This window comes from Benincasa hispida, chromosome 2 (assembly GCF_027475165.1).
Source record: "Benincasa hispida cultivar pf3 chromosome 2, pf3_genome.v1.1, whole genome shotgun sequence".
Classification (NCBI taxonomy): Eukaryota; Viridiplantae; Streptophyta; class Magnoliopsida; order Cucurbitales; family Cucurbitaceae; genus Benincasa; species Benincasa hispida.
The window spans coordinates 62,139,185-62,163,706 of record NC_143479.1 but is presented as its reverse complement, the minus strand read 5'-3'; the positions used below and the strand labels follow the sequence as shown (position 1 = coordinate 62,163,706).

General features: G+C 35.6%; 1 protein-coding gene and 1 non-coding gene across 16 annotated transcripts in view; both read right to left on the bottom strand.

The window, feature by feature from the left end:
* Nucleotides 1-6,951: 6,951 nt before the first annotated feature.
* The window catches only part of LOC120071392 (villin-2-like), a 28,702-nt gene continuing 11,131 nt past the window's right edge, over nt 6,952-24,522 (bottom strand). For 2 of the 15 annotated variants that reach the window (XR_016527840.1, XR_016527842.1), the window contains exons 3-5: nt 19,427-19,494; nt 8,259-8,565; nt 6,952-7,890 (exon numbers count right to left, since the gene is read on the bottom strand). Coding sequence is in view for 3 of the 15 variants with exons in the window: in XM_090311183.1 (XP_090167309.1) it covers nt 19,267-19,345; nt 19,427-19,494; nt 22,975-23,039; nt 23,105-23,189; nt 23,256-23,339 (381 nt within the window). In the remaining 12 variants the exon portion in view is untranslated. Of the gene's footprint in view, nt 7,891-8,258; nt 8,566-18,965; nt 19,346-19,426; nt 19,495-19,539; nt 22,296-22,974; nt 23,040-23,104; nt 23,787-23,885; nt 23,980-24,522 lie in introns of those variants that run through there. The other 13 variants (XR_016527841.1, XR_016527843.1, XR_016527836.1 and 10 more) reach the window with 12 other exon arrangements.
* Nucleotides 8,298-8,461, bottom strand: LOC120072406 (U1 spliceosomal RNA). Its single transcript, XR_005480466.2, has one exon. It is a non-coding gene; the product is annotated as a U1 spliceosomal RNA (small nuclear RNA).

The window sequence follows — 24,522 nt, the reverse complement described above, 5'->3', positions numbered from 1 at the left end:
CTGAAGATTGTTTATATCCATATTCAGTATCGAATTGTGAAGTACATTTGGGTTCATTGTTCTGACCAAACCATGCTTCACTTCGGTCATCCCCCAAGTTATATGGTTCAATATGATCATCAAGTGAAGACATGGTATGAATATTGCGTGTCGGAATGGTTGCAAACCCACAATTTTGACTGGTTGAAATGGGTTGATCGGTTGGATTGCAATGCTGCTACATATTGTCCATGTATACTCCATGAATTTTGCAAGGTGTAACTGATACAAATAACAGCATCCGGGATGCATCACTGCCTTTTAAAAAGAAGCTAAGATCTTCATCGTCGACTATGTCAATTGGAGGAGTCGGGACCAAAAGATTGTAGCAATATTTGATGTATATATCAAACATATCTGGATCGATATTTAGTCATTGGTGCATCATACTCACTAATTCACTGCCTGTTATATCATTTTTGATTTTCAGACCTTTCATATGACCACCAACATAATTTCTTCTGGACTCATCCCAATCCCTATCAAATCATACAAAGATGCGAAGTAGCATTATTGATTTACAATGGGATAAACAAATCATTGATAAGTGAACGATTGTTTATACATTACTATGCGATCAATTATAAATGTTTACATGATCGTTTACAATTTATTATACGATCGTGTAGTATTTTATACATGGTCGTTGATAATTTACTATACGATCATATTGTAATTTATGAACGATCACCTATATTGTACCGAACGATCATTTGGTAATTTATGAACGATCGTTTATATTGTAATGAACGATTGTGTATATATTACTATACAATCGTTCATTCAATGCTAAACGACACTTATTATGAATGCGATCTGGGACAAGAAATCGTACATTGAATGAAGGGCTGAAAAAATCGTTGAAGGAAGAAGAAAGTGGACTGAATCTGAAGATGAAAGCAATCAATGAAGATGTTGGATGAAACTTTGAGAGAAAGCTACAAGAGAAAAGTGAGAGAATTTCGTGGGGAGTTCGACAGAAAGTGAATACTGAGAGTGAAGTTCCATTCTCTTCAATGCTATTGGAAGAATATTAGTTGGGAATAAATGTTTTGGTGAAATGTTGGTGTTGTATTGAATGCACATTGAATGAAGGGCTGAAGAAATATGGTGCGATCTGAAGGCTTTTTAAAAACTGGGGGTAATTTTGGAATTTCACATGGACAAAAGGTTAGTGGTGGAAAAGTTTTTAAGAAAAGGTCATTGATAGAAGAGTATTTGGGTTTTGGGTCATTTTATGAAATTATGGGCGAAATGAGAATTTAGGGGTTTTTTCCCTTTTTTTTCCACATTTTTTCTTTTTTCTTTTTGTTTTTTATTTTTGATCTTTTAACTTATTATGCTTTTTTTACTCTTTTTTTAAATTTAATTTACTTTTTTTTTTTCAAGTTTTTCTTTTTCTTTTTATATGTAACAAACTCTTTTTTTTCTATTTTTTATCTTCTTCTTCTTCTTCTTCTTTTTTAAATAAAAAATAATGATGATAATAATAATAAATCCTTCCCTTATTTAAAACTTTGTTATTATTATTTTCAATTCCTTTTACAACCTCTTTTTTATTGCCTTTTTTTTTATTTCCTTAAATTTTCTATCACTCCTTTTTTTTTCTTTGCAACCTATTTTATAATTTTTTTCGTCACTAAATTTTTCTTAATTGCAATAAATTTTTCTCTAACTTGCCTCCATTTTGTTTATAGAGTTAACTTGCACCTTTTTTTTTTTAAGATGTCAAACAAAACCAGTTTTCCTCCTTAACTTGAGGGGTTGTCGCCAGCTTCATCAGTAACGATCTAGCATCTTATGTTGATGACTGTGTAGCACCTGCAAGATGGCCGCCAGCTTCGCCAACAACGATCTAATTCTTGCTCCACACATTTCCTATGTGGACGAATGTGTGAAGTGGAGCCATGCACACTGAACTTGAAGATGAAGTGGAATGGCTTTCGACCTTGAACTTTGAAGACGAAATGCCGCCTTAGGTGAGTAAAGCCCCAATGTTGAAAATGAAGTGTCAAAATTTAGGTGGGCGGTGCCTTAAACTTGAAGCAAGAAATTTCTAATACTTGAAACTTCTTTATTTAAGAGAGCAAAGAGAAGATTGGACAAATTTTTTAGCAAAGACCTTTTGGGTATGCATTCAACTTGTATAGTCTTGTGTAAAGTAATATGTGCCTTCAATTTACTATATCACCTTTCTACTAGGGATGAACATCTTGAATTTTTTGTTTTGCCCCCAATAGAGATGAAATTCTTCAATTTAAAGTTTCATTCTTTAATGAGGATGGATGGATGTGGCACCACTATGTTATGGACTATATTTAAATTTCTTTAAGCAGCAAACGTACCCTTGAAGTAAGGGATCAAGTCACAACATATTTCAAATTTTTTTTTTTGGTCATTCACTCATATGGACTAGGAGTAACATGCAATTTATATTCTTACGTTAAGGAGTTTTTGCATTTATATTTCAAAAGCTTCTATTATCATCATGGCTTCCTCTTCATTTGTGGATTTGTCAATATGATGAGTTTTAACTTCATTGACAAGCCGTCTTCTATACTTATGATAGTAGACAACTTCCTCTTTGTACATGAAGGGACAAAGCTATGAATTTTATCATCATTGGTTGCTTCACGAAATGGTTTTGCCTTCAAGACTTGCATCTTTATTTCATGTTGATCGCTTTTCACTTTAAGATGATCAAAAGCAGATGTTGAATGTTGATATCTCTTTGATGTGAAGATACTTAGCCTATGAAACTGAAGTTTGAGTAGGAGTAGATGTCAAACAAGTAGTAGAAGGCTTAATACGATTGAAGATAGAAGTTCTTTGTTTGATTTTTTTTTTTTTTTGGATTGTCAACTTCTAAAACGTTAATATAATATGAACTTTTGGAGTTTTCATCCTTCTTCTTCATAAGAATTCATTTTCTAGAAAAGAACTCCTTTGATGTCATCGGTTGATGAGATTGAGAAAAATTTTCATTCTCTCTCTTTTCATGCTTCAACTTCAATGAGCTATATTTGTTTTGAATAAGATGTCATTCTTGTTCTTTACCATGAGTTTTGGAAGTCAAATGATTGTCTTCAACAATGATATATTTGATTACGACTTTGGATTTATTTTCTGACCCCTTGTGTTGAAACCAAACAGATACAGGTTCCAAGGTTCCAAATTGGAGTAAGCCATTTCTTAACAATGGAGTTGGTTATAGCACATTTGACTGCATTTATTTGTTGTTACTGCAATATGATTTGATTGAGTTTTTTCATCAAATTCTAGCTTAACTTTTCCTTCTCATGCTAATCTTATGATTAACTCTTTTAGAATGAAGCATTTTTCCACTAGGTGACTGATGACTCAATGATACTTACAATAATTTGGATCACTAACTTTTTGCATCTCTTTTGGTCTGGCTGGACTAAGGCAAGTGGAAGATTTTATTGTACTGGGTTTTTATGCCCTAGTTTATTGTTTTGTACTTGTTTTGTACACCTCACTTTGCTTTAGGACAAGTGGAAGATTGTTGGGATTTGTGCCCTAAAGTCTCGTGTCCTGTAGTTTGTAAACAATTGTGTACGAATGCTTGTGATGTATAATATATATGATATTTACTTCAGTTCTTGACTTTGTACATTTAGATGTTTTTATTTTACCACAAACCAATAAACTTAATATCTCTGGTTGTCTTTATGTAACTTAAGCATGTATGCAGTGACATACAAGTGGATCATATCTTAAGTGACAACCAAAATGGTCTGTAGTGTATGGATATAGGAGGGAAACTTTTGTGGTCTTATCTTGATCATTCATGTAGGGGACATGAGCGGGGGCGTCCTATACAAAGAGTTTGTATAAGACCTGACCATGAAGTGTTAACGTCTCATCATATAACTTCGTTCATGACAGAGACTTCACTTCACTAGGATGACCATAGGTAATATGACCTCAATTCTAAGTGAGTTGGGAACTCTTGCCATTGAGGGCGACCCTTTGATTTGCATGGGTGCGAGTGGTCAGAGCGTCGACGCAAATTTGTGACATGATGTATGTTTCAGTAGTTTGTATAAGCTTAGTCTCAAAGGAATTGCATTTTGGTAGGGGATAAAGAATTCAGGATATGTTTTGCCATAAAAGTACACAATTGTATATTTATTGGCAAGCTGGAAATAGGTTACTCTGAATTAAAAACTCTTCATATTTATTACTAATTTCTTGGTTCAAAAAAATTATTGGACTTTCTCTTAAATTCTTAATGTGTCTCTCGACTATTAACACATACTCACTATTAATTTACAACTTTGTTAAAACATTTAAAGTTCTAAAGTCTTTGGTGGTTCCCTTGTTCTCTTTATTCGAAAATTTCACAAAATGACCCAAAACTCAAATTTTTTTCTACCAATGACCTCTTCCCAAAAAATGTTCTACCACTGATCTTTTGCCTATGCGAAATTTCAAAATTACCCCCAATTTTAAAAAAATCTTCAGACCTTTTGGTGAACGCACGTCTCTACGAATACTTTACAATGATAGGGTCTCCCCTCAATTTCGTTCATTTCTTGCTCAAAATATCTCTTCGAAGCATTTTCTCTCGATTTTGCTCCCGTTTTCTCTCCGGAGCTGAGCATTCCTCGCAGGTTTCTCGCCGATCGTCTCTACGCACTTTCCACCGTCTTCATGATCTGAAAGGTATAAGACTCTTTTCCTTGAAGAATGCATGTTGATATTTGAGGTTTAACTATCTTTTAGGGTTTAATCATGTGTTCGTTCGTAATCGATCGTTGAGAGAATACTAACCAATCGAATAAAGAATACTAAGCGAGCATTTAAAGATGATCAGGTGAGCGTTTGGATATTATTAAGCAATCGGATAGAGATTACTAAGCAATCGTATAGAGAATACTAAGTGATCGGATCATTTAGGTTTAATATCGTGTGATCGTTTAGCTAACTGTTACGCGATCATTTAGATATTTGTTATGCGATCGTTTAGCTAACTGTTATGCGATCGTTTAGATATCCATTATGCGAGCGTTTGGTTAACTGTTAGACGATCGTTTAGACATTCATTATGCGAGCGTTTAGCTAACTATTACACGATCGTTTAGATATCTGTTATGCGATGGTTTAGCTAACTGTTACGCGATCGTTTAGATATCTGTTATGCGATTGTTTGGCTAATTGTTACACGATCGTTTAGATATCTATTATGCGATCGTTTAGTTTTTGTTATGCGTTTGCTTACTAATTTTTGCACCACTTTCTGTTAAGGGAGGTAGCAGATGCAAACCCAGATGTTATTTCATTCAACATTCTAGGGAAGAAGGTAACATTCTCCCCAGAGGATTTGAACTTGATAACTGGGTTGTGATCGACCAAGGAAACAATGGAAAGAGAAACAAGTGGTGAAAGGCTGCGAGATGTGATGAAACAAGTGGAAACAGGGAATAAACTTGCAATAGCCTTTACAATTTAGATGTGACGATCTGATATAATCACTAAATTGGGAATGTCTCCTATCGAAGTCTTCAAATGAGTTATGAACCAAGTCCACGATGCATCGTTCTCACCATCTACAACACTGAAGGCGATAGGATATATGTTGTTATTGTCATCGATACACGTTGCTATTAACAACACACCTTTGCATTTCTCGTGCAAAATGGGTCTCATCAACAACGATTACTGGGTGAACGCAGTTTAGAGAACCCCTGATACACGAACCAAGTGCCATGAAGACGCACTTAAAGTATTTTCCGTCCTCTACTTCAACCTCTAATATCGTACCTGGATTTGCAAGCTTAATTGCCTCGTCATATGCCCTAGCAATAGCATATGATCCTTATGGCGACCCTTGTGCGAACACCAATCCATACTCTCTAGCACGATAAGCCTACCCATAACTTATGTTCACTCCATAATCTCGTCGGACGTTCTCAATTATATCCCTTGGGCGGTATGTTCGACCAACTTGTTCGTATTTGGACTTAATTAAATGTCCAATAATCTAACTTTTTGCTTGTCGATGATTACCAATGCTCATTTCAAGAAAATATGTTGTTCGCTTGGATATTTCGTCACTTTGATGGAAAATTTTCATTTTTTTTGCATGGACCCTCCACTTGCATTCCTCCACCGAACACCGGATAGTTAGCAAGCTTTTGTTGATTTTTTTACACGGTAGTCAAAGTTTTTTCTTATTGCAAGTATCGATAATTTAACTTACAAATCATATTTCAAAAAGAAAATTTGACCGATCTTTATATCATTGTCATTCAGATAGTCATGAGGTATTGTCATGAGGTCGTCGTATGATGGGCCCTATGATGGTTTGGGTATATCAACGAATGGTTCGGTTGAAATGGTGGAATGCATTAGAATCGAAGGCATCACAACTGGTAGGATGGGAGCAAGTATGGTTGGAACATGGATGTTAGGTGTTGGAGAAGTTTGTGGTCCTAAAGATTGTCTATATCCATATTCAGTATCGAATTGTGAAGTACATCTGGGTTCATTGTTGTGACCAAACCAAGCTTCACTCCAGTCATCCCCCAAGTTACATGGCTCGATATGATCATCAAGTAAAGACATTGCATGAATATTGCGTGTCGGAATGGTTGCAAACCCATAATTTTGACTGGTTGAAATGGGTTGATCGGTTGGATTGCAATGCTGGTACATATTGTCCGTGTGTATTTCATGACTTTCGCAAGGTGTAACTGATACAAATAATGGCATCCGGGATACATCACTGCCTTCTAAAAAAAGGCTAAGGTCTTCATCATCGATTATGTCAATTGGGGGACCTGGGACCAATAAATTGGCAGATGTTGGTATCCTGCATACTTCATGAAAAGTAAATATGAGTTTAGAAATGCTTTTGATTTTTGCTTTTAGAACATTTCAACCTCCTTCCTAAAGAGAAGCGATTTTCATTTTTGTAAGTATCATGTTCATGAACAAACTAGTGCATAATTTCCCTTGCAAACAACACTCTCAAAATATTCTCCCAAATAATCCAATAAAAAGGGAAATACATCAGTCAAAATGGAAGGCTGGAAATGCCTTTTCCTCCCCGATTTAAGGAATTTGTTCTTAATGATCTTATCACTAAAAATGCATCCAACCAATCTGCAAATCTAGCATGAAAAACTCTTCAATTATCAGTCCAAAATCTCAGGAACAAATATCTCACAGAAGACCAGAATATAAAGTTTGCACTTCCGCTTCCATTTTATATAGACATGATGGAGAATACAGATCCCATGCCTCAACCTGGAATAAGATTTGGTGTCACAAAAGAAGTGTCTGGCATTAATATCACTCAACTGGTTAAGCACCTCATAAGGTCAAACGGGGAATGAAAATGAACTTGACAAACATTATTGAAGATATAAGAACTTGCTTGCCATTTGAGAATTGTGGATAACTTCTAGTGTCATCCATCACAATCTGGAGATACAATACAATAGACAGATATCCTGCATATTACGAGAATTCTGAAGAGAACATTCAGAACCATCAATAATCTCAGCTTCCCATAAAGGATGCATATTATGAAGATTTTGGCAGCTTACTCACAAGAGTACATATATGAAAAGGAGAAACAATTTCATTCTTGAAATTTTGGTACAGATGAACCAATACCAATGGTATTAATGCAGAATGACTCGTTCCTATAAAATGAATTAATGCAAAATGACAGTCTTAGAAAAAATAAAATAAAAACTAAACTTACGTCAGAGCACTTCACCACTGCGTTAGTAATATCTCACCCATCGCGAACCCTATTACGAACGACTGATTGGCCCAATCATTAAAATGGATATCACATTAGGGCTCCAATTACCACTGCATACAGTCGGCAAAAAAGTTAGTTTTCATTCATTTTCGTTAAAAAATAAATCATCTGTACAAATGCCTCTTCCAATTCTAATTTTTCCTTATTTTGTTGCAGTTAAAACTAACAAATCCCCACATTGCACATTTTGAGTCTCAAACAGATGATGAACAAAAAGTCCTCCCTCCACGTTACGTTCCATTTACATCCTATTTGACATTTTAGGAGGAAAAACAAAAAAACCAACCTGGGGTCAGGAAATTTAACATACAATTACACATCGCTAAATTGTAAACGAATGGGAACAGTGTTGAAGCAATTGTTTTAAAAGGCAAAGATGAAATTCACCTAACAGTAGTAAAGGAAAGAGAATAAATACCTAAAAGAAGATGAAGACATTGATAAACTGAGGAATTTGGAAGGGGCCGCGCGAACGCAGGCCCCCACTGCCACAAATTATGACGTAGGCTCTACCACTTTGGGCAGACCTTAGACGAGCACCCCTCCGGTATGTGCAATGGAGGTCACCAACCTAGGCCATGGACCTTGCTGATCGCCCATAAACCCCGTCCAGGTAAGTATGTTCAAATGCTTGCCATTGTCCTCTATTAATAGCGCTTTGTGAAGTCCCTGCCGCCAGTTCCGCCGATGTGGGACTTCTCAATTATCTGCTCAGTTATTGTATGCTGTTGAGGTAAAAAAGACCAAAAATACTTTATCCGCGATTGGTTTTTAGCTTTTAGCTATTGTGATATTTTTTTCAGAAATATTTGAATTTTTTAATAAAGTTTGAAAAGTGAAAGTAAGTTCTTATAATGCTTGTTTTCAAACATTAAAAAAATTAGTCGACTAATTTATAAATATAGTAAAATATCCAATTGACACTGCCTATCAATATCCATCACGGTCTATCTCGGATAGATAGTAACATTTTGTTATATGTGAAAATATTTCTAACAGTTTTGTCATTTAAAACATTATTCTTCTTAGAAATAACACTTCTTAAAACTTCTTTGATAATCATTTTTTTTTATTTTTTTTATTTTTTTTAAATTAAGCACAATTTAAAAGAATTCAAATTTTTCTTTCATTTTGAAAACATGGGTAAAAGTAGATAACGAAACAAATAAATTTTGAGGCTATTTAGAGCGTTGAGTTTGTTACCTTAGTATGTGGTTATTGTAATTTGTTGGGTTATAATAGTCGATAGAGTTAAATAATCTATGTTTGAGGTGCAAGTATGTTAATACAGATTCAAAAAGTTTGCGTTTGGGATGCGGATTATTTTAGTCTCAATTTAGGGTTTATATGTTTAGGTTGTTGATTTGTTTAACATGGAATTCTTAAGTATGAATTTAGGTTTTAGGATTATTTTCGATTTTTTTTTATTATACAAGTATTGATACATTAAATATCAATTTTTGTAAATATAAACAAAAACATTTGTTCCACAAATTTTAAAAAATGTTAGATTTTAAGTTGCTTTTTTCTCTATCCATTTGATCATTTTAGGGATGCACAAATATTGTTTAACATTCACAAAATATATGGGATCAAGTTAAAAATCCATATCATCGACTAATGGAGAAAACTCCATATTTGGAAGTGTACAAAAGCAACCAATACTCTAAGCACATTATATTGCACAAAAATGTAAATCTTGGCGTGATAATTGTCAGGTATAGGTCACCACCATAATTACACACAAAAAATATTGTCGACTTATGTAAAACTCGGATTTCAATTTTCCTACTTAAGCAAATAATTAAGAGAATTAACTAAGCATGAAATCCTATGATGAAAAGGAGGTAATTATAAGTGTTTGAATAGATTTTCCTTGAAAAGTATGGAGATAAGCCTTAACTAGTAGAAATTAGGCTAAGTATGAAGTCAAAAAGGAATCGTGCATTGGATGTTAATGGATGAGATAGGCTAAGTTGAAAAGAGTTAAGCATTGAAGCCAAGGGCAACCATGCGTAGAGATGGTGAGGTTTGGGCGTAAGTTGGCCGAAGCATTGGCGAAAGGCATTGCCAAGAATTGCTCATGCGTTGAGGCTGCAAGAGCCTGAGAGAGCGAGATAATAAGCGTAAGATGTGGGGATGGACGATCGTATAACTATGTGCGGGCGCTGAGTGATACGCTAGACGATCGTGTAGCTTCAGGCGACGCTAAACGATGTGAAGCGATGTGCTATACGATAGGTGATGGCACTACATGATCAGCATAAGTGCTAGACGATAAGCGTAGAAGCTGGATGATAGCGCTATACGATAGCACTAAACGATAGTACTAAGTGGGTGTTAGACGATAAGCTAAGCGCTAGACGATGCGTGGGCACTGAACGATAGCAATACACGATGACGCTACATGAAGAGCGTGAGCGCTACATGATAGACAGAGCACTAGATGATGGGAGTTTCACAATAGGCGCGGACGCTGGGCGATGGTGTTGCACGGTAAGCAGACGCTACAAGATGGAGCTAAACCATAGGTGCAGGAGCTATGCGATGGGCTATGCGCGAGATCGTTGATAGCGAGAGTTTACTAAACGATTGTGCTACACAATGGGATGTAAGAACGATACGATGGTCAAGCATGATATGATGTACAACACAACAAGGATCTGAGAGTTGTGGGCTGGAAAAGTTAATCGGACATATGGCGATCGAAGGAAACGCCTGAAGACCATGCATATTGAGTTGGACGAAGGAGAATACATGCAAATCGGCCAAGTTAAGCTGTAAAAAGAGGAAGGAGACATTTCAAACAGGAGGTGGTGAGGTTGAGCGTTGGCAGATTGAAAGAAGAACGTTTGGACATGCTCAAAGGTGGAGGTGTCAAGCTAAGGTGAGGGGTAAAGTGCTTATAAATAGGGCAGAAGGTTTCATTTCAATTCACAAACATTTCTATTCTGAAAGACCACTTTAAAGGAGTGAGTGAGAGTAAATAAGAGAAATCTGAGCGTTGAATGGAGGAAAATCAACGCTGATCGGAGCGGTGGTCAAAACAGTGGCGTTGGACGGAGCAGAGTGTATGGACAGACGCTTGAGCCAAGTTCAAACGAGGTGTTATTCCAAACTACTCTTGCAAATCAGGTGGCTATTGAACCAAAAGCTTTTAAATTAAATGTAGTTTTGGTATGAGGGCTGCTATGAGGAAATTCTAACTCTAAGGCTATCAAATTTAAGGAAAACCAAGAGGTGTTAACTAGTGAAAAGACAATCGGGCCAGGTAGAGTGAACTTGAGACTCCAAACTTTCAACAGGGAATCTGTCACACCCCCTCCCAGATTACCCTTCTTAATCTAGAAGTGAATGTGACGACAGTAGTTATCAATCCTTTTGTGGCACTTACTGCCTAACTAACATCTGTAACCTGCTTAGATCCTTGGAGTACATATATAACATTCACCAAACTAATGAAACTTTAAAAATAACCTCAGAACACCAGGGATTAACAACAACATAATTACATCATATTAACACATACAGAGTTCAGCAGTCCAATATATTTTACTAGTCTCTAATATGAGCAACACATATGTACAGGCGTTTACAGAGTAAACACCTAAAACTTCTCTCTAGACTTTGGACTTTTAACTGGAGTCCTTAAGTGGCAGAGTAGAATGACAGCTAACCTCTAGAGAGATGACCACTACCTGGGAAAAGAAAAACATTTGAAAGAATGAGCTACTCGCCCAGTAAGTGACTTAATAAAAACATAAATTTCATGCTTAAACTGAAAGCTAGAAAACATAATTCTGGAACTAAAACATGGCAAACAACGTGTACATAAAACTTTCAAAACCATTGTATCTGAAAACATAGCTAAACTGATTCCCGGTTGAGAGAGAACCCTTTTACTCGATCTCTCAACGTCAGATATCATGTTTAAGAGAGAACGCTTTTGTTCGATCTCTCAAACATAAGCCTGGGCATAGGTGAGAACCCTTTTGTTCAACACCTTCTAGCCAATGCTAAGAAAGAACCCTCGTGGTTCAATCTTATCGTCGGGTATCATGTTTAAGAGAGAACCCTTTTGTTCGATCTCTCAAACATAAGCCTGGGCTGGGGTGAGAACCTTTTGTTCAGCACTTTACAGCCAATGCTAGGAAAGAACCCTTTTGTTCAATCCTACTGAACTGATTAACTATCATATGTGCACATAGAGCAAATTGGATCCTGATGTCAAGGATCATAACTGAGGCAGCGTACCACTGCTTATCGCTGAATTGAGTGAATTATTTTGATACCTTCTCTAAGTACTTCAGTACCAGAATCATATCATAACTGAAACTAGGTAGTACAGCTCGAATACCTTCTCCTTGTACTTCAGTATTTAGCTAAAAATACCTGATAGGAAAACATTTTTATAAAACATCCTTACTAAAATCTTGATCTCGTAAATCATAGTTTTCATAAGAACATTATTTGCTAACACATGCTCAACAACATTAAGAGCACATATGCTTTAAAACATAATACAAATACTTGTAACATAAACATGTCATAGAATCTCCTTTTGAAAACTACCATGGTTCAACCATTGTACCAAAGCATATTTCATAAACTTTGTAACTAGCATGCATTTATAAACTTTAGAGAAATGCGTTGCTTGGAACTTCTTGTAAAATAACCAACATAAAAGTAAATGTCAATAAAGCATGGATTATTAAAATATTTATAAACCATTTATAAATCATTTATAGTCACTCACAGGTCCTTCAAGTTTTCTTCCTTAACGCTTGATAGGCTTTTCCAATGGGAGTTGAACCTACAAATATAAGCATACTACTTAGTGTTTACATTAGCCTTCCTTTTAGGCCTATTCAATAAATCAAGCTCACATGCCAAACCATCACATTGTGCCTCCTACCATTCACTTTGAGGGTCGGACACTTAGCAAATTTGGAGGGATTGGGTGTCAAAAGAATGCACCCTTTGATCGTCCAACTCCCCACACTTAGAAAAATTTTGGAGCATCAAACTGCAGATTCAATTCCAACAATTCATAACTAAATTTCCAGAACTGATCTCAAGAAAATTCCTTCTACAAACTTGCTTATAATCAAGTTAGAAACATTACCTTAAAATTTCAGCTCGAAATTCCTCGTCGTTTTATCTGGAGATTCAAAATTTCATCATTGGCCCTAATTCAAGGAGCTGCCTACTTGTTCAACCATTTCCAGTTTAAATTTAAAAAATATATAACTCGATTTCCAAGCCTCATCTTAAAACGATTCATCTACAAAGTTGTTTATAACTGAGTTTACAATATTACCTCAAATGTTTAGCTCAAAATCTTCTTGATTTGTCCTAGAGCTTCAATTCTTTACTGATGGCCTAGATTCACCTGAGAAACAAACCCATCGTCTTTATTTTGCTCCTCCATCCTTATTCCAGCGAGTTTTCCCTCCAACACAACCACAGAAACTAAACACACACAGCTTTCGAATGCCACAAGAATTACACGAATAGTCCGTCACACCCCGCCCCAGATCACCCTCTTAGCCTAGAGAAGGGCGTGACTGCAGCAGTTATCAACCCTTAGGCTGACACTTACTACATAAAAACTCTTGCGGAATAACTCTGATACCAACTACAAATTATATGCAACGAAACGGCTGTAGGCCCACAATTTATTAACTTAGAAACTTAATATGTTTAGAGTATTTACAACATTAGATTTACAAGTCCCAATACCCACAAACCCTAGTCCCTATATGAACAATAGTAACATGTGTACAATATTAACAGTAACCATCTAGCAAATGGTTACAAGCCTTTTCGTCCTTTAGTGGAAGAGTAGATACTGAGCTGTCTTCAGAGGATTTGACCGCTACTTGTGGGGGGGAGGGAAACAAAAACATTTGAAAACGGGGTGAGCTTACGCCCAGTGAGTGATCGAGAAAACATAGTAAATTCTCATGCATGATTTCAGTAATGAGTTTTTAACTGAAACATAAACTTTTACAGTACTTGTACTACAGCATAAACGTTTTCCAAGCGTAAAACATGTAAAGCTGTTTTAAACATAAAACAATAAAATCGTTTCTCATATCAAAGTACTTTATAACTGGTAAAATAATCTCAACACAGACTACTAATCCAGAGAGAACTCTTTTGCTCAATCTCTGACTTTATTCACCTGTGGCCACATTAGGTACTACTGCTCAAATACCTTCTCCTTGTACTTCAGTATCAAGCTACTAGGATACCTTCTCCAACGTACTTCAGTATCCCGTTCGCTTGGTACCTTCTCAAACGTACTTCAGGACCAATAGATACCTTCTCCTTGTACTTCAGTATCAAGTTGGGTGGATGCCTTCTCCTTGTACTTCGGCATCGCATTTTACCAAAACTATTTATAAACAACTTTTCTCTTTAAAGCATGTACAGTATAACACATATACAACATGGCTTTAAAGATGATAACGCATGCTGGATAAAATCAACATATGTAAATAGTTTTTCAACAATATGCATGCGTTCAAATCACAATTCAAACTTGCTTGGAAACCACTTTATAAAACTAGTAAGCATGAGAATATTTTCGCTAACATGCTTTTTGTAAAATGTTTGTAATTAAACCAGTTTAAAACGTTTTAGTTCGAAAACATTTTAGCCACTCACCTTGAATTCTTAGGAACTTGTCACTCTAGTAGCTCCTCGGGTCCCTTTTTCACCCCTAGAATCCAGATTCAACTTACATCTTAGATTACTCATGGTTCCAAACCTTATTTGGAAATATTTCTTTCTACAAACTTATTCTAAAATTTCTTAGGAATCTTACCCTAAACTTTCAGCTCATAATTTCTCATGGTTTGGCTGGAATCTCAATATCTCCAAGACTGGCCTAGACTGATCTGACAGTCTAACCTTCTGCCTTCTTCTCAACCTCCAGCCCAGTTGCTTTGAGCTTTTTCCTCCGGAAGCCCTACTATGAAAACTAGACTTCCAGAGATTTCAGATGGCTTTTGAATCACTCCAAACGCACGAATAGATTGGAAGATCTCCTCATCCAAAATTGACACATTCCCTCGAACCCTCACTGCCCTCTACTTTCTCTACGAAATTTATGATTTTTTTGTGATTTGAAAATGAAATTCCAACTCCCTATTTATAGGCATTCAAATTGCTCGTGGAATTGACATCACCTACTTGGCTGCATGGCCAAATATTTAATCCTTCCATTATCAATGTAAGCTGACTTCACCTTGGTTCAATGTGTTCTTCTCAAATGCATCCAACACAATTTCTTAGGGTTTAAGAATTTCTCTTAATCGGACACCTAGATTTTAGTTGACGTTTGCCCTTACGTCTTCAAGCTTTGTTTGTATTCAAATTAGGGTTTTTAAATGCATAATCTACCCCAACGCGTCCGAATACATCGCCCAGAAGCTTGCTCGGCCGTTCAATGCATAAGCGAGGCGTGGGCGTGACGTTCGAATGCAGCACCGGACAAGGCATGGCTGACGCACATGTTACTCTCGCTCTCTCTAACTTTTTAGCTCAAAATCTCACTCTCTCCCTTTCTCGTTGGTCTTGCTCTCTCCAATCTCGCTCTCTCCCATTTTCTTTCCATCTTTCTCTCTAATCTTTCTCTCCAACTTATCTCTCCAATCTTTCTTGCTCAAAATCTTGCTCTCAATGATCTCGCAGATCTCACTCTCAACGATCTCGCTCTTAGCTACTGCGAACATTGTTTGTCTCCGTGCAATTTCTACACGATTATGCCACTTGTCACTTGCCTTCCAGTGCTTTGTGCACAACACGCATTTCACATAAATTTTCCATACTTAGCCAATTTTTCCCAAATTTCCCAAACTCAATGTCCATATTTTTCTTTTCAAATCTCTATTCCTTCTTCACCATTTCACACTAACTTTCTCATCAACCTACTTATTATACAAATTTCATTACAATTTCACCAATTAAAACCCAACTTATTTATACAAATTTAAATAGGGACATACAATTAAGTGAAAAATTAAGACAATTTAAATAAAAAAACACACTTAAGTGTAAAATTGGGATTCGGGGTTTACATAGCCCAAGTAATTTGTTCAAAACAATTAAATGAAGTCGGCCTTCCTACTTACCACCACCCAAAATCCTGCGTGAAATCTTCTTAGGCCACTTAGTCCACTAATGAAGATTAATGGCTGAGATTTAATTAAGCCATTTTCTTCCCACTCCATCATAGCATAATTCAGCATTAAATCTCATAGAATAGCATGGTCTCCTCTTGGTTTCCCATACTTAGCCAAAATTTGACCATTCTTTCCTACATAGCTATCTGAGAGTTCTCTTGTTCTTTAGTTTACTTTCTTTCTCCATCACTCCTAACCAAAACATAATCTCATTAAAACTCATTGGAAGACATCACATAACTTACACTTGCTTACTTAAGGTAATTAGGGTTTGGGTTTTACAGAATCTCGAGGCAAAACTTTAAGGTAAGCTAGTTAAGACATTTTCAAACATTTTTATAGAAGAAAATTTCTTGAGGTAAGGTCCGGAATGATGGGTAATATGAACTTGAAGTTGAATCTGAAATAGAATTCAACAGGAGATCAAGGGAAACCGAGTGAACTGGGAAGGAAAAGTAATTCCAGCAGATCACTGTGAGTGGTTTCTTTTTTTAGTCTTTTATCATATTTTGAATTAATATGCTATTGTTTGTGAATGAATGCTTATACCATGAGATGAGCATGGGGTTGGGATAGTCAGGGGGTCAAACGAATCTAACGCCTGAGCCCAAGATGAGATCTCACAGGATGGTCAAGGGACCAAGAAGTCTAGTTCGTGAGCCTATGGGGGCAACCTTTGCATGGGATGGTTAGAGGGCCGACGGGCCTAGCTTCTGAGCCCATGAAAGGAAGGACTATGTGTACATAAGTTAATGAACGTTTATAGACGTGAAATGTTAACTATCTATCGTACGTGTAGGTAGGTTTGCGAAAAGCTTCATTCAAGATGGAGGTTTGCATAATAACCTCACGTTATGATGTTATAAGTCGAGATTGACTTATAATTACGATTCCAGTCACTGGGCTTCAAAAGCTCATGTTTTATTTTCATGTTTTCCTTGCATATAGCAGAAGAGTCCAGGTTGTAGGGAGTGGTCGAGGTCTGCCACAAGATAGAATTATTACTAGAATAAAAGTTTGTAGTCAGGATGGGACTATTGTTGTAAAATATAGGTTAAAAACTTGTAAACTGATTTCCTAAACAAAGTATGTGATTTCATCAATTCCATTAAGTTTTCAGCTGCAATATTAAATGTTTTTAAAAGGAAACTAGTAATGAATGGGCAATAAGTGTGCTTAAAGAGTGCTATCGGTTGTCATCATGCCTTCTCTTAGGTAAGAGACGAAATCTGGGAGGGGGTGTGACAACTTAGTTACATAATTTAAAAAAAATGATGGTAGATTATCATTCAAAAGTAATTAAAGAAGAAAGATTGATCAAGAGTGTTTTTTGAGGAGGAGCTTGCAATACTAAAATAAACTATTATATTATATGAATTGAATTAAAATGCATAAATTGTTGTAAAAGGTTCTTTGGAAAATTTCTTATCTTATTCTCTAGTTCAAATTTATGAATGACATTCTTTTAACATATATACACATTTTTCTTACTTTAAATTTTGATGAGACCTATGAAACAAGTTATATATTAAGGTATGTTGTAAAGAGCAATCGACGCTTAGGAAACTTGAGAGCTTAAAGCAATAGAAAGTTAGACGTGTGGCAAGTTGGAAAAGGGTAGAAAATTTCCTAAGTATGGAAAGGGATGCTCTCAGGTGAAATAAGTGGAAGTGATACTTAGAAGAAATAAGAGAGTTTGAGGGTGGTTTTGCCATGCCATGCGTTCAAGGTTTCGAACAGGAAAAAAAAAAAGACTAAGTGTGAGGCTTGCATTGAGAGCCATGAAGAGGTTAGTAGAGCCTACCAAAGGAATGACTATCGAGGATGTGTTAGCTTCACCAGAGGTTAGTGAAAGCTAGGGCATGTGGTATGCGTGCAGCCAAACTTAACTAATCAAAAGGTAAAAACTGGTTAAGGATGGTAATGCACTGAGTACCTATGTACTGGGGATGCGTTGAGTAAAAAGGAATGTGATGATGTGTTGAACTAAATTTCGACTTAGTATATGTTAAAGTTGAATAGTGAAGTTAAGCTCAAAAGGGAGCTAAAGACATTAACCAAAGGCTCTTATTATTTTTAAAGGACAAACGCAGATAGGGGAGGCTTACAACCCTTTGAGGAAGTAATTCAAAGACAGTTAGTGACTAGCTTTCAAGAGTTTACTAAGTGTTTTACTAACCCTTTGTGTAAATGTCACTTAAAGTTTTTGGAGCATTGTCTTTAGATGTCATGATGTCTTTAGATAGATTTTGTAAGGGAGAAAGAGATGAAAGATAGAGAGATCCCATTAACTGTGTTAATCTGTTTGACTAAATTTTTAGAGAAATTTGAACTTTGTATTTGTATTAATTTCTTCAGTATAGTAAGTACGGTCTCTAAAACATAATTCTTTGATGCTTTCTCTCAGAAAATAAAATTTGATCTGTAAGCTTATTGATCTCCTTGGATGATCGACCTTTGAGCTTGATGATCTTCTTAGAGGATCAGCCTTTGGCTTGTTGATCAACTTGGATCGGCCTCCACTAGAAGAAATTTGGGCTTTAGTGTCGATTTTAAACCGACATTAAAGGGCTTTAATGTTAGTTGGCAACCGACATTAAATATAGTGTTATTAAAGCCCTTTAATGTCGGTTTTAAACCAACATTAAAGGGCTTCAATAACACCAATAACACAGCCTTCAATGTCGGTTGCAACCGACATTAAAGGTCTTTAGTGATTAAAGCCTGTCGGTTGAAACCGACATTAAAGATCTTTAATGTCGATTGCAACCGACATTAAAACCTTTTTTTTTTTTAATTCTTAACCGACATTGAAGCCCGAATCTGTCAGTTTTATCAATTATTGTCCGTTTTTTAAAATTCCCTTGCCAAATCCATTTTTTGGGTAAAAAAGTATAACATGACACATCATCATTGAACACTATGGCTATGACATATTATTCATGTATGGATTGTAAATCTATTACATTTAATCCGCTATGGCTTTATTGTTGTGAATGGATGTTTGTGATATCATAGTAAGGGCAATAGAATCTTCCATGTAAGTTTCATTAGCTAAAGCTTTATCTGCTATGAGTTTCTTGTAACTAGAGCTCAAGCCACCCTACACCAGAATTCATTAAGAAAATGATGGTTATCTGTGTCTCTCAAGGACCCTCTCAGTGCCACATCAGAACCTTGTAAAAGAAACTACAACGTGATTCTAATCAAAAGAGATGAGTTAAGAAAGAAGCTTTATAAGACTACCACCTTGAGCACCACAAAAGGTTGAAAGAGGGCAATAAATTGGGGTGGCTTTTTGCCTTGAACGACTCTACCAAAAGAAAAAAGCATATGATAAAGAAATTCCCAAAGATAGAAACTATTTATCACGTATACTTTATGTTTATGGTACCTAAACAAGTCTCCTTTCAGCGAGTTGGACATTGTATTCGTCAACCGTGTAGCCATCTTTTGATCTTCCTGAGGTTTGAAATAATATAAAATGGTTTAACAGCAATAAAAACATATGTTTATGTACAAGCACTTAAATATGTCATGATATAAAAATGTAAGGAATGAGAAAACATCCCTACACTTGTTTACAAGCAATGATTCTTTTACAAGAATCAAGAGTACTTTTATTAGATCAAGGAAACCATCTTCCATTATTCCCTTTCTTAGAGAATCAGCACTAGCTATTCAACTGAATTGGCAAGTGTATCACCACATTCCAAGTTTAAGTATGTAACTTACAATAGTTAGATTTTCTCAAAATAAACCCTAAATGCTAACTAACCTCGATGCTATCCTTTCCAAACCAAGAGCACAAGAAATAATCATCTTTCCTCTCACCAGAGTGATAGGTGCAAAGAATGATGTAGCAGTCTCCACTATAAAATTTACCAATATCCTCTGCAAGCAATATCCTCTCCCTCCAGCAACGGTGGAACTTCCTCATTCACTGGTGCACATTTTGTTAATCCCTTGAGATCGAGATCTTGTTGCTTCAATAGAGTTGTTTACAAAAAGAGTACCATTTTGAATAATAATTAAAGCAAGCAGAATAAAAAACTCATTTTATTAATTAGATGTGGTAACTACCAGCTACTATCCTCTTCCTTCCTCAGCACCTATAGTCACTGATCCAACTGGCCAGGACTCGAAGTTGGACTTAAAAGAATGTGTTTCATAGCCTTGTATAACCCGAGTCACACGAGTTGCCTTTGGCTTATTCTGGCTGGCAATAAATTCCTAAATATAAAGTATTGTTTGATAAATCTTGTCCATAACTTTAATTACTTGAAATTTTGGCACAGAAGGTTAACTCAGCTACTTGAATTGTTGCTTTTCGCTCCTCTACTTGCATCACTCTTCCAACCCAAACAACTATTTCAGCACCATAGTCCAGAAGATAACACTTATTATTTTCCAGTATGCTTAGGCTAACAACTACCCACATCCAAATTGCTAATTTTTGCCAACTACAGCAGCAAACTTCCAGTACACAGTAAAAAGACATCCAAATGAGATACACCAAATCACAGTAAAAATTACCTTCTCAAGTGTCTCCTTAATTGCTTCATCACTCAGCTTCTCACTCCTACCTTTCTTAAGGATGTTATCACAAAAGGTAGCAAGTAATTATGCACTAGAACTTCAAGTAATTCAACAAATGTATCATATACAACAAAACCATTAATCAAATCGAATTTCAAAGGCCATAGACACATAAAAAGGCCAAAATCTAGGAGCAAAGAGACATATTGGAGTGAAACCATAGCTGGCTTTTATTGAGACATTTACACAAACAGTTGAGAGGCGTAAACATAAGAACAAAAATTTCATGCCAAAACACATAAAGTAACAACATGCCTCCAACATTGAGACATTTTCTTTACAAGTTCACAAGGTTCTCAACCCCTTTCTCATAAAATCTCACCAATGCATGATTTCTACCATATAATCCTAAACCATATCTCATATCAAAACACATAAAGTAACAACATGCCTCCAACATAATCATATGAATAACCAAACATTCTCAACAAGTCAACAAAGTCATATGCACCATATCACTTAATAACTCATTCACACGTAAGCTATTACACTACTACATGACATCATAACATGCTATTATTTAGCCAAAACACATGATTCAAGATGATCAATATGTAGCCATAAATAATATATAAATTACAATAGAAGACCGAAACATGCTAGCACACAACAAATAGACTCCAGAAGTAGAATTCCACTTGCACGACGCATATAAAAGAACTTATAAAATATTTGAAAGACTCCCAAAGAAATTTTAAATCTCAATTCGGACACTTTGAATCAAGTCTAAAAAAAATAGTCTCATATTCTTGCTGAAAAGTATTCGAAGAGTTTTGAAACTATTCTGAATCCAAAAGAACCCAAATCTTTGCTTGGTGGTGTCCGAATTTGCTTAATCCTTGTCCAATAGAAGGAAAACTTTGTTGTAAGCTACTGTGAGAGTCCTAAATAATGTTGAAAAAGAATTTATCACCGTTGACTGCTAATGTCGTCACTATACTAAGACTGTAGGGTTTTAGGGTTGCAGGGTCCTCAATCGCTAGCCGTTGCACACTAATGTTATCGATGTGTGTTGGAAGAATATTTGGGTTAGTGTGGCCTACCAGAATCACAATACCATGAATACAGCTTCCAATAATAAACATACCATGTCTTCCACCTATGAATTTATCCACAAACAAGAATCACAATACCAGAACCAGACTTTCATAGAATACTTACACCAAGCTATCATTTCTCTCATTCACAAATATCAATTAGTACTAATTCCATGAATAAACAAGAATCACAATACCAGAATCACAATACCATGAATACAGCTTCCAATAATAAATTGATCATGTCTTCCACCTATGAATTTATCCACAAACAAGAATCACAATACCAGAACCAGACTTTCATAGAATACTTACACCAAGCCATCATTTCTCTCATTCACAGATATCAAGCTAAAACAGGATTTTCAAAACATTCTCATCAATAAATCCAAGCTAAAACATATTTTTGATATAAATTTCCAACGAATCATAATATTAAAAGTACCATAAATGCCCATGAATCAGTGCTAGAAAACTGTCATCAAAACTACAATTTAATTACTCTAAAAACAAGTCATGCCCATAAAATCAGGTAAAACTGCAAAGGTCTATTTTCAAGGAAAGTAGTCACTCACAGTCAAGGGCGAGAACTGTTTAGGTTGTAAGCTTTCCCAATCTCCGTTTTTCCTAAAATTGTTCAACCAATAAAATTAACACCATTTTTCTATTTCAAACACCTTGTTCATCAGTGTTTTGACTTTTTTTCTTTTTTGTTAATAATTTGAATGAGTAGCTGGCTTACTCTTTACATTTTGGTCATAAAATCCACCTTGAATGAAATGATACCTGTAGGAAGCTTTGGTTATCTCGAAGCCAGTTTTATTCATTATCAACCTTGATCTTGGATATTATCTTGTTACATTACCAATTTAGCTTCAAGTAGTTGTTGAATTAAGGTTAAACTTTACTCTGACCCACATGTGTTCCAGGAAAATGGGTAATAGCTTGAAACTGGCTGTGGAATGAGCCAAGGATGTTTTGTCTTTTGAAAAATGGTGTTTGTTTCAATGGATTAGACCTGTCTACGATCTCCTCCTTTAAAACAGTCTTATTAAAGTTGCATCAACTTTTCTTTTGGTTGTGTGTATTCTCGTTTCATAATGACAGTGATTTTGATCCATTCAATCCAAATCTGAACGAAAATTGGTTTTCTTTGTGGGGGGAATTAATTTGAATCCAAATTTATAAATTAATGACAGTGATTTTGAACCATTCAATCCAAATCTGAATGGAACACCTATAAAAAGATAACAAATGCAACAATGTCAAAATAAAATAAATAAATAAATACAGATTTGTAACTTACAATGATCGACGACAGTAAGGTGTACTCGATGGCTGCAGCTTGTTCAACGAATGACATGAAAAAATCTGTAACCCAGTTTTTAAAATTAAAAAAGGAAAAAGAAAAAAAAGAAATCTAAGATTAAACTTACGTTTCAACCAGTAGCAGTTGACGATCTCATTGGCAGCGGTGGCAGACGATACGACCGAGCAACAGCAGTAGCGGATGAACACCACCTGTAGTGGATGATCTTCAGATGGTTTATGAATATCAAAAATAGCGTGCTTCTGCTAAAAACAGACCATAGATGGACGACACCAATGTTGGACGACCACGGACGGATGGCACCATGAACGAACGACTACGGACGAACGGCGGATAACCATAGACAGACGATGGGCAACCTGATTTGCACAGCCAAACTTGGACCACGGACAGCCTTTCGCATGACCAAGGCTTGGGGTAAGAGAGAAATGAAATGGTTTCGCGGTGCGAGAATGAAAATAGAAAAATTAGGTCTTTTTCATTAAAGTAAGAAAAAGAAATAATAAATCAGACCTCCGACATTAAAGATCCGTGTTTTTTTTTTTTAACCGACATTGTATCTCCAGTTTCACTTTTTCCAATCGACATTAAAGGCCAAAATTCTTGTAGTGCTTCGACTTGTTGATCAACTTGGATCGGCTTTTGGTTTGTTGATCATCTTAGATCAGCCTTTGGACCTTCAAACTTCTAGTCTTTAAGCTTGAGAGCTTCCGTCTTCAGAATTTGAGAGCTTCATGGCTCTAATCTTTAGATCTTGAAAGGATTTATATTCTTTTTTATAGATAAAACTAACATGCATCGGAAGAAATCATAATCAATACTTAATTTGAGTTTATAAAGCATGCTAAAGCAATTTTTGCAGAAAAGAGGGTTTCATGTTTCAATACCTTTGAGGAATAGCTGAAAACTTCTTCTCCTCTACGAATTGGGTCTTCAAATTGATAGTAGACCACCACAATGATCTTCTCTACTAATCTTCAACTTGAATTGAGAGGTAGAATTTCAGATTGAGCTCAATCTTGGGTTAAGAAACAAGAAGGTTTATGGAGAGCAAACTGAAAATTTTCCAAATGCATGAACTAACTCCAAATATGAAAATTTGAAATTTTTAAACAACAAATTCATGCAAGCACATAGTTCATCAGCTTGATGACAGTTCAACAACCAATAACAAAGTGGACTTAGGTGTTAATTAGGGGTTAATCCACCTCAAACTTTAAAATGTTGGAAAATTCCACTAAATGGAATTTTCCAATTCTTCATTTTCTTTTCCTATTTTGTTTTTATTTAATTTTCACTAAAATTAAATTTAAAAAAAAAAAAATCAAACATGATTTTGAATTTTCAAAATTGAAATCATTTTATTTAAATAATTAATTAAACACCTAATTCATACATGAATCTTATTCATTTAAATTAATATTTAAATATTTTAAATTCTCTAATTTGTTTAATTTTAACAAAAATTAAACGTTTTAATTATATCGAATATAATTAATCAAACCCTAAGTCGAATTTGAACAC